This window comes from Geospiza fortis, unplaced genomic scaffold, assembly GCF_000277835.1.
Source record: "Geospiza fortis unplaced genomic scaffold, GeoFor_1.0 scaffold250, whole genome shotgun sequence".
In the NCBI taxonomy this organism is placed as follows: domain Eukaryota; kingdom Metazoa; phylum Chordata; class Aves; order Passeriformes; family Thraupidae; genus Geospiza; species Geospiza fortis.
In genome coordinates, this window is record NW_005054696.1 from 104022 (window position 1) to 114474 (window position 10453).

The 10453-nt window shown below is 44.4% G+C and overlaps 1 protein-coding gene across 1 annotated transcript in view; it reads left to right on the top strand.

The window, feature by feature from the left end:
* Positions 1–4: 4 nt before the first annotated feature.
* Positions 5–10453, top strand: part of DARS2 (aspartyl-tRNA synthetase 2, mitochondrial) — a gene marked incomplete at its 5' end in the record, with an annotated part of 14257 nt that continues 3808 nt past the window's right edge. The window contains 13 exons of the mRNA XM_031065185.1: positions 5–20; positions 1112–1211; positions 2003–2069; positions 2323–2424; positions 3536–3631; positions 4191–4314; positions 5355–5401; positions 6084–6190; positions 6946–7015; positions 7567–7746; positions 8115–8222; positions 9407–9469; positions 9642–9794. Of these exons, the coding sequence (XP_030921045.1) occupies positions 5–20; positions 1112–1211; positions 2003–2069; positions 2323–2424; positions 3536–3631; positions 4191–4314; positions 5355–5401; positions 6084–6190; positions 6946–7015; positions 7567–7746; positions 8115–8222; positions 9407–9469; positions 9642–9794 (1233 nt within the window). The remainder of the gene's footprint in view (positions 21–1111; positions 1212–2002; positions 2070–2322; positions 2425–3535; positions 3632–4190; positions 4315–5354; positions 5402–6083; positions 6191–6945; positions 7016–7566; positions 7747–8114; positions 8223–9406; positions 9470–9641; positions 9795–10453) is intronic.

Sequence of the window (10453 nt, forward strand, 5' to 3'; positions counted from 1 at the left end):
CGCCGCACCTGCGGCTCCAGGTGAGGAGGAGCGCTGGTCCCGTCCCCTCGAGGTTTGGGTGCCTTTTCTCCCGGGATACAGCTCAGGGTAGTTCACACAGTCGATTAATATCACGAGTTATTTTCCCTGTATCACTTTATTAAGTGTCTTGTCTAAATCTCTCTTAATTCTAAAGGCTGTCATGAAGGTCATGAAGAATTATTTATATATGTCTAGGTAAAGGTATCTTTCAGGCTTCTCCTTGCAAGCTGAGCCTCTTGCACATTGTGTAAGTGGTTGTGTTGGATCTATGATTTAGGCCGTAATTACAGGCACACGGGAGTCTGTGCAAACCTTTCTGTAACCATGGTTGAGGCCTTCTTCCAGTTGTTTTAGGCAGGAGCTATTAAATTTACACCTGCATGGTGGGTGTCCTTCGTGTGTGTTAAATTCTTGGTTTGGTTTGTTAAGCCCTGTTCTGCTGTGTCACCACCAGGAACTGCAGTGGCAGGGCAAGGGGGAATGGTTTTGAACTGAAGGAGTACAGGTTTGGGTTGGATTTTTGAAGAAATTCTTCCCTGTGTGCGTGGTGAGGTCCTGGTCCTGCTCAGAGGAGCTGTGGCTGCCACATCCCTGGAAATGTCCAAGGCCAGGCTGGTTGGGGCTCTGAACAGCCTGGGATAATGGAAGGTGTCCCTGCCCATGGCAGGGGGCTGGAATGAGATGAGCTTTAAGGTCCTTGAAGCCAAAACTATTCTATGAGTCTAGATTTAAATGTGGAATTGTCAGCACCCCTTAGGATTGATCTGTGACTTTCGCTTCTCTTGCTCCTAAAATTTGCAGGGAACAGTTTGCAGCAAGGCTATGGTTCAAGTATCCTTATGAACTGAGAAACATAAATAATCCCTGTTTAAAATACATTTAGACTAGCTTCATTTCATGTTTATGACATAAACATAGTCCAGATCTAGTTCAGACCTAGATAAAAAGTAACTTAGTCCATATCTATATAGGAAGTAACTTCTCCATATACATATAAATTTTACTGGAAGGGAAAACTCTATTTATTCTGTCTCATCTGTAAAAGCGATGAGAGATTATATATATGTATATATATTTTTATTTATTTAAGACTTCAACAGTTTTGTCACTCGGACCAACACGTGCGGAGAGCTGCGTGCTGCTCACGTGGGACAGAAGGTGACCCTGTATGGATGGGTTCAGTATCAAAGGTAGGTGCAAACCATGGTGAAAATGGAGATGATTATTTGCCACATCCACTCTAAGCTGCGTTTCATCCACCATTGCTCTCCAGTGATGGTCTGCATGGGCTTTTTAGGATTTTCGGAGGTCCTGAGTGTCTCATCTTTGGGCAGCTGTGGATGGGGACCCAGGAAAAGGAGTTAGGATTATTGCAGTGTGGTCATGGTGATCTTGTTTTTAAAGACACCAGATCATGTCCCTTTGGGCAGTTTTTTGATGGATAAAGCACAATGGCAGCTGTCCCTGCTGCAGCTTGAACAAATCAAGATTTATTGTTCTGGGGCTGGCAGTGTGGATTGTTCACGTGGAACTTTTTATGGGACGAGTGTTCCCCTTCTTGACTTATGATTGGATTTTGTTGTTGTTGTTTTTATTCCACGTGAACTTTAGTTTTATTGCTCATTTAATTGTTTCTAGCTGAATGATGTTTCCCAGCAGGAAAATTCACATGTCCAGAATCCCAGCTCTGCATGCATGAAAACTCAAGTTAAAGTCCTGCCTCTCCTTGTTTATTAAAGCTCAAGTTAAAATCCTGCTTCTCCTGGTTATTTGTATGTTGTCTGAGGCTGGTCACAATGTGAAATAAATTGTTCAGGTTAGATTCAGGTGTTGGAACAGTGTCCATAATTCAGTACTTGGAAATGCTTTAGTTTGAGTTGCAGGGTACTGAAATTGTAGCCAGTTGCCATATGCTTTAAAAAGTAGAAACTACTAAATCTGTGAATAAAATGTTCTTCCTTTTGTGCTTTTCATGGATCAGACAAGGCCTGTTTCTGGTTTTGAGGGATTTCCAGGGCCTGACCCAGGTCATCATTCCTCAGGATGAGGTAAGTGCTACCAAAACATGAATCTGTGTTTTTATTTTTCCTTTGGTAGCTTGGCTTCAGCAGCCACTTTGCCAAACTGAGTGCTCTGACTCACAAGTAGATTGCAGTGTTGTGAGAGCCCTGACCTGACCCTGCAACAGAAGCATCAGTGCTGTTCCCCCTGCCTTAAGAGTGATTTTGGGTTGAGGTGCTTGGCCTCAGTGCCTTTGTCCTGTTCTCTGAGTTCCTCTGAGGCTGTGTCCTCTCCCTGCAGGCACATTCCCACGTGAAGGAGCTGCTGTCCAACGCCCCGCTGGAGTCTGTGCTGAGAGTCACTGGGACAGTGTCCCCTCGGCCCCAGGGGCAGGAGAATCCGGTGAGGATGGGGTAGGGGGGACTCCCAGAGTTTTTATTCCTTGAAGGAAACACCCCTGGATGGTGGGATTATGGTGGGCTTTGTGTCAGAGCATTGTCAGGTTCTGCTTGTGTGACAGCCCATCCTCAGATAGTGTAAGGTGAAATCAGTGCTATGTCAGATAACGGGAGAATCTCAGAGCACATTACAGGCACACACAAATTAAACTGGATCCCAGCCCTTTGCAAGGATAATGCTGGATTTTCTAGGCTTTCACAGTGTGGTGGGAATTGCTTTTGCTTGAAAATAAATATTGTCATGTCGAGTTCCACCTGTTTATAGATTCTGCTGGTCTCTCAGCAGAATAGGAATGTTCTGCTGTAGGAAATTCCTCTGTATAGGAAACAGAGGTTAGATAATTTTTTAATGTTCTGCATTCCTCAGCTGTCCATTGTAATCAGCTGTAGGCTGATCTTTCAGGATTGATCTTTCAGGACTGATCCTTCTGGATTGTACATATAACTGGCAGGTCTAAAAGGAGGACTGTATTTATGAGCATAACTCCTTTTTGCTCCATCTTGTAGATGTCCACTTAAAATTCAGGCTACAAGCAATGCCTTTATTTCTTTTATTAATTTCTTTGTTTTGGGAAGGCTGTGTGTCCTTTCCCCTCTTAAATAGTGAGAGTCCTGAAGGATCAAGTGAACTTTGCTGTGCTACGTGAGGGGAGCTGCCTGCCCTCCCTCGGGATGGAGTCAAAAGAAGACCAGTTCTGAGAACTGGTGTTTAGAACTAGAAATTCTGAGAAGTTCCTCATAATTTGCCTTTTTTGACTGATATTAAGGGCTGCTGCTGCTCATGCTCACTGAAACCTACACTGTGTGGTTTTGCTGTTTATTGACCAGTATGCTACTGGGAAAGAAGCTGCCATCTTTGGTGAGGTGATTTGTGTTTCTCTGAGCAGAAGGGAAACCTGGAAGAAATCTGTCCTTGGGAGAAGCTCTCTGATTTATACACTGTGTTAGAAGGCAGGGAGGGTAATTACATTGCTTCTTTTTTTCCCTTTGAGCATCTGTGAAATACCTTTGTCCAACTGTTTTGAGTTTTAATTTTTTTTGCCTTTTTGTTCTAGAAAATGCCAACAGGGGATATTGAAGTGAAGGCAGAGACTGCAGAGATCCTAAACCCCTGCAAGAAGCTGCCTTTTGAAATCAAGGATTTTATCAAGGTGTCTGTGTTTTTCTTATCAAAGTGGTGGCTTTTCACTAAATTAGGAATTTGCCCAGGGTGATGGCAAAATATCTGAGAGTGGTTCTCGCCACTTCACTTTGGAGGAATGATGGTATTTAAAACAGGGGTGCTGTTTTTTTGCTGGGAGGATTTATTTCCAATTAGAGCTAAGCAGAAATCAGGACTTGAATGATGCCAGATTCCTGGAAGCAAGGGCTATGCTGGGTGAAATGAGGCTGTTTTATTTGACTTGTGGAATCCCAGAATAGTTTGGGTTGGAAGGAACCTTACAGATCATCCTTTTCCAAGGGTTGCTCAGAGCTTCATCCAGCCTGGCCTTGAACACTTCCAGGGATGGGGCAGCCCCAGCTTTTGTGGGCAGTTTGGGTTTTTTTCCAAGCCATTGCCATATTTGCGTTGGTAACATAACAGGCGCATTGCGGCAACCGAGCACCATCCCTTTATGTGTCTTCTCCTTTTTCTCGTGGCTTTGGGATCCCTTCACTGGCCATGCAATTTGAATTTTGTCCTTAACCCTGGCCCTCTCTCCTCCCCAGAAGTCCGAGGCGCTGCGGATGCAGTATCGGTACCTGGACCTGCGCAGCTCCCGGCTGCAGTGGGCGCTGCGGCTGCGCTCCCGCGTGGTGATGAGGATGCGCGAGTACCTCTGCAACCTCCACGGTGAGGGAGCTGCTTAGAGCAGCAGACATTCCTGTCACTGTCATGGTTTCTGAAAAATCCCCTCGCCAGGATTGCTTCTCCTGGGAAAATGAGAAGCCTCAGAGAAAAAACAATATTATCTCATTTGCTTCTCCCTGTTTCGCTGCTTTGGAATGTGGCTGGAGATTGTTTACCAACAGGTGCATGTTTGATTGGTTTCATGTGAATTGTTTCTAATTAGTGACCAATCACCATCATCTGTATTGGACTCTGAGGAGTCAGTCACGCGTTTTTCATTCTCATTTTTGTTAAGCCTTCTGTCTGTATCCTTTCTATAGTATAGTTTTAGGGTAGCATTCTATAATATAATCAGCCTTCTGAGAACATGGAGTCAGATTCTCATCTCTCACTTCATCCTGGGGACCCTCACAAACTCAACACATTCCAGCTCTCCCTGCTGCTTTTTCCTCATGCTGGCAGAGATTCCTAACCAACTTGCTGCTCCAAACTGGTCACACTTAATAAGGACATGTCTGCTTGTGGTGGGGTCTTTAGTGGGATGTTGTCAGGCCTGAAGGAGCTGCCCACAAAAGTTGTGGCTGCCCCATCCCTGGATGTGTTCAAGGCCAAGTTGGATGAAGCTCTGAGCAACCTGTTTCAAATTAGCTGTTTCCAATGAGAAAAGACTCAGGTAGTTGCCCTCTTTTGGTCACCCAGTTGAGGCACGTTGAGGGATGGATTTTGTTTAGGGCTTTTGCTTCTCTTAAAATCAGGACATGCATTTTGGGAAATCAGTGCTTGGTTTAGAATAGATAGAGAATTAACATATTTTCAGCCTGTTTGGAGTCCTCTGTCATCAACAGTTCTGGCAGGACATCAGAGTAGCTCAGAGCCTTTAGATCTGTCATTACAGGAATAATTATTAGAAGTAGTAAAGTGTGTTCGTTTTGGAGAGGCTCCATGGTGTGCTACATGACCTGTTTTGCTGACTAACCCTACTCTAGCCTACTCTGTCATGTTAGTTCTCCCTCGTCTCAGCATATTCTGTGTTTGTTCCCCAGGGTTCGTGGATGTAGAAACTCCAACTCTGTTTAAAAGAACCCCAGGGGTATGTATGTGATGCTTTTGGCCTCCTACAGCTGCACAGTCAGGGCTGAATAATTTCCAGTTGCCACTCAGCATTCGTTGCTTTTCCCTTGCTAAATAACAGCTTATGAAAGTTCTGATATCATCCACAAATTCTTTTAAAAGTAGAGGGAGAGAAAGGGGAGAGGTGATAACTCATGTCTTAATTTTGAACCTTCAAACAAAATAAGCTTCTGCCCTGTAGAGCACATGTTGAATGCAAGTCTACCCTGGGATTATAAACCCAAAAAACTTGAAAGCACTGTCTTGTCAGCATTTATCTCTTAACCACTAGGCTATTGTAGAGGTCATACTCAAGTAAATTTAATTTCTGATCTTATATTCATTTCTTTCATTTCAAAAATAGTCAGAGAGAAGAGAGCTGTAGCTGAGGAATTGTTGATGCAGCTACCTTGGAGTTCTTGCATTTAAACCCCAGTCTTGGATGGTCTATTATGCATTAGTGTCTCAGAGAAGAAGGTAGAGAATTCTCCTTTCAGATATTTTGGACCAAGTTGGTTAACAAATATGAAGTGTAATGGACAAACAGCCATTTCCTCACATGTGGGATTTCATAATGGGAGAAATAGGTCCTTTCCCCTTGTTCTGTCAGGAATTGGGGCCACTTACTTGCTGAACTCTGTAATTTTTCTTTCTGATGCCAGGGAGCCAAAGAATTCCTTGTGCCCTCGAGGGAAGCAGGCAAGTTCTACTCTCTGCCACAGAGTCCTCAGCAGTTCAAGCAGCTCCTCATGGTTGGAGGCCTGGACAGGTAAGAGTTTCTTGGCCTCCTGTTCTCTGCATGTCCTGTCTAGGGTTTGATTGCTTTATCTGTGAAGTTTAGAAACTTCCCCAAAAAAACCTCACTGCCAAGGATTTGTGTCTTGAAGAGGGATCCTTAAGTATTTAAGATTTTACAGTCAGAGAAATGTAATCTTCTGGAAAGCTGAAATCTTTACTCCTGTGTTAAATACAAGCCTGATCTGAAGCAAAGCCTTCCTGAAGGGCAGAAAATTTAATGTGTGATGAAAGCTGCTCCAGGAGTAACCTACAGAATTAATTGAGGCTGGGCAGTTGAGCATGACTGAGACAAGGAAAAGCATGTCAGCATGCCCAAGTGCAAAGCTTTTAATTGGGCTTACTTCTCCAAATCAAATGGATGAACAGGGAGACAGACAATTGTTCACATGGTGAACTGCAGGCCAGGTTTGTCTGAGAGCTTTACATGGCTGTTAGGAGAGTCTTGGAGTGGAGTGGGAGTGGGAATAAAGAGTTGAGTGTGCTGCCCTTGGGGGACAGCTCACCTGGCAGCCTCCATGTGCCTCTGGAACATATGGCTGGAGATGGATACTGCTCATTATGATTCCATTCTCTTGAAGGGATGGGAACAAAGATCATCTGCTGTGAGAACAGAGCCCTCTCTCTCTGGTGTACTTCTTTTTTCCTTCTCTTTGTATGATCAGTTCTATAGCCACGGTTGAGTTGAGGATACTTTAAATCATGATCTAAGTCACAGTGTCACTGCAGGTACTTCCAGGTCGCTCGCTGCTACCGGGACGAGGGGTCACGGCCTGACAGGCAGCCAGAATTCACCCAGGTAATACCCAGCCTCTGCTGCCTTGCTCCTGCCCCTCAACCCAAGTGGCTCAGAGCTGTTTTCCCTTCTGGAGGCTTAGTCTGTGCTAGTCTGGTGCTGCTTTGGTGTGTGTTTCACAGCCACAGCCTTGGAAAGTGGTGTGGGATGAGTGCATGGTTCCTGTCCTTGGCTGGCTGCAGTGCCCCAGGTGCAGATGTGGGAATTGCATTGCAGCAGTGATTTTACTTTGATGATACAATCTCCTCCTGTCCTGCTAGGTCAGACATCCCATTCCTCAGCCTTGAAATCCCAGGCTGAGTTAGCCTGGTTCACTCAAGGCTGCTTCTGTGTCCTTGTCATCGTTACCTCATTCACTCTCTGAGGAGGTTGTTGGCTGAGTCATCAGCCTGGAGGGTGATCCTAAGCACATTCCTGGCCTAATGCAGTCATGCTGTGATGTCATTTTGTGTATTGTTTCTTGTTCTGCTGGCTTTGTACTCACAAGTAAGTAGCACTGTGAAAGCACAACCTGTAGCTAATGTGGAATTCCCTGCCTTGTTCTCTGTTTTAAGGTAGATATAGAGATGTCGTTTGTAGATCAAGCTGGGATCCAGAGGCTCATAGAGGGCCTCCTGCAACATTCCTGGCCTGAGGAAAGAGGCTCCATTATGACTCCTTTCCCTTCCATGACATACGAGGAGGCACTGGCTGAGTATGGGACTGATAAACCAGACACTCGCTTTGGGATGAAGGTGAGGGTTTGCCCATTGGAAACTTGCAGCTTTTCCTTTCAGTCAGTGTTTTAATAACCTTTGGATCATGGATACATGGTTGGCTGGAGTTTTGAGTGCTGTAGTTAACCCAAGGTTCCTGTCCCATTGTTGCTGCTTTGTGCAGTCTGCTGAAGAAGAGAGGATTTAATCAGCTGTCTGGGAAAAATAATGTTCTAATAAAACTTTATTTTAAAAGTGATGTAGTGCTAGGGAGCAATGCATCTTGGCTATTGTAAGAGCAAAAGCTTCTAAAGGGGAATAGTGTGGAAGGTGTTAAGACAGCTGCAGGAATTTTTGCTTTGTATTCCTACCAGCAGTGTTTTTTCCTGTGTTCTCTCCTTTGTCAGATTGTGGATATTAGTGAGGTTTTACGAGGATCAAACATTCACTTTGTGCAGAATGCCCTCAGTTACCCACATGGCTCCATCAGAGCTATTTGTATCCCTCAGGGAGTGGTAAGTGATGCTCCTTACATCCTGTTTATGGCTTATGTGGAATAAATAAAATGCTAATTTGAATTCCTTTGTTGGTATGGAAATGTTCCTTGCTATTTCTGGTGTTCATAAGGGAGCTTGGGATTGGTTGTACTCCATGTTAGGTGGGGCTGAGTGGTGTTAGGATGGTAAGGCAGCAGGAAGAGTATTTTATCCTTAGGAAGAGGAGGAAAACAACAGAGCTGCAAGATCCCGTGAGGATAGGGAACCCTCTTGGGTTTCACCTTGCTTTCCATCACCTTTTTGATGTGCATCTCAATAATAAATTGTGCCTTGTGACAGGAGATTTGTCCTGGTTTAGGGGCTGGGCATGGCACAGCTCTGGGATAGGCAGAGAAGGGTCAGGTGGTTCCATGTCCTTCACCTGTTTGCTTTAGCTGCATTTTTGGGTACAATTTGTGTCTTGTCATGGACCAAAATCAAGGTTTATAATAGATGTGGAAGACTTGTGACACAGCCTTGCATTTTGGCAAGGAAAGAGATTTAATTCTGGCTGTAGGCATCTTTGTAGCTTGGGCAGTATGGAAAAAACAAATCCTCTAAATACTGAGTAATATCTGGGGAGGAGAACTTCTTGGCCATGGTTTCCCTTAGGATTCCTTTCATTTTAGCACAAAGTGCAAGTTAGTGGCTTTCCATGAGAGGGCACAGAGGTGTTTGTTAGAGCAATACAAAAGTGGCATTAGATGAGATCCACCCTAAACACTGGAGTAGATGAAAAAAAAAAATCAAGATCTTGATGCAGGTCCTCATTTACTGCATGGCTTTGCATGCAGGAGTCAGCCCAGTTGTTTTTTCTCTGTCCTCCCTCCATTTTGAGCTCTGCATTTCCCATCCACAGTGTGGCAGTGTAACCTTGTTCCTGCAGGCTGGAGGCAGTGATCTGACCCTGCTGACCAGATACATTTATCTGTGAGAGGGGGGAAGAAAAGTAAATCTAGGGGGGTTTCTTCCTGAAAGGAGCCCTCAGAACAAACACCCAGCCCAGTGCTAAGGACCCTCTCCTGTTCCACAGCCTTCATAAGAACTTGAACTAGAAACAAAAGAATTGAGAAGTTTGGAACCAGCTTAATCAGTAGATTTGATACCTAGTCAGTTTTTTTCCAAGCTGATCTTTGCTGTGTCTTCTCTTGCTCTTTCCCCAGAGGTATCTGACAAATAAAGACTTGGGGTCATTGAAGGAGTCTGCAAAATCCCAGTTTAACCAGGTGAGACAGAAACTCTCCTGAGGCTTTGGGAAGGGTGAGTGACAAAGTGTGATAAAGGCAGAGGGAGGTAGGAGAGCAGTTTTTAATAGCTGAGAGTCAGAGCCTGAGCCTGTAATGCTTCAAGTCAAGAGAGGGCAGCACTGCACTGAACATACCCTTAACCTTTCTCCAGGAAATCATGGAAATTATCTGCAGACCTGATGGAAGCTTGAAATCTCTGCTTACCAAGTTCCTCAGTGAGAAGGAGCAGTCAGAGCTCATCCAAGCGCTAAACATGCAGGAGGGTGATGTGGTGCTGCTGGCAGCTGGAGAACACAAGCAAGTGGTAGGAGGCATTTCTTGGGTGGCTCTGTGAGTTGAACGTTGCTGATGATGGTTTTGATGTTATCTGACCTCAGTCTGATTCTTCTTATTATTAAAATAGGTCATAATCTAATTTTCTGTTTCTCTGGAACGGCAGCTATAGCAACAGCAGATAAAGCATGAAATGTGCCTATTACTTTTATGGCCCCCAGTCAAATTCTGGGCAGGACTTGTAACTGAAATGAAGCCTGAAATATAAAAACCCCTGCAACAAATCAGTGCCTTCTTTTTTTTTAACTTCATTTTTGAAGCATCAAACAGATTGGAAAATGAGGTCAACTAGGTAATTGTGTCTCCCACAAGTGCATGACTTATTAGCAGCAATGGTGAGAGATTCTGTTTCTACCCTTCTCTCTATTCTTGCCAGCAGATGTTGCTGGCAAGAATAGAGAGAAATAAAACAATAAAACAAAGCATTGTTTTATTATAAGGTGTCACACTGCTTGGTAGCCAACATTTTGTTGCATTCTCTTCTGTGCCTTCATTTCTGCAAAGTGTGGATCTTACATGTGGTCCCCCAGTTAATCCACATGTGTGGAGCTGGAGGTTAGTCTAAGAAAGCTCTGAAGATGAAATAGCTGGAAAAACACGAACTTCAAGCTCCTTACTTGGTGTCTGTCA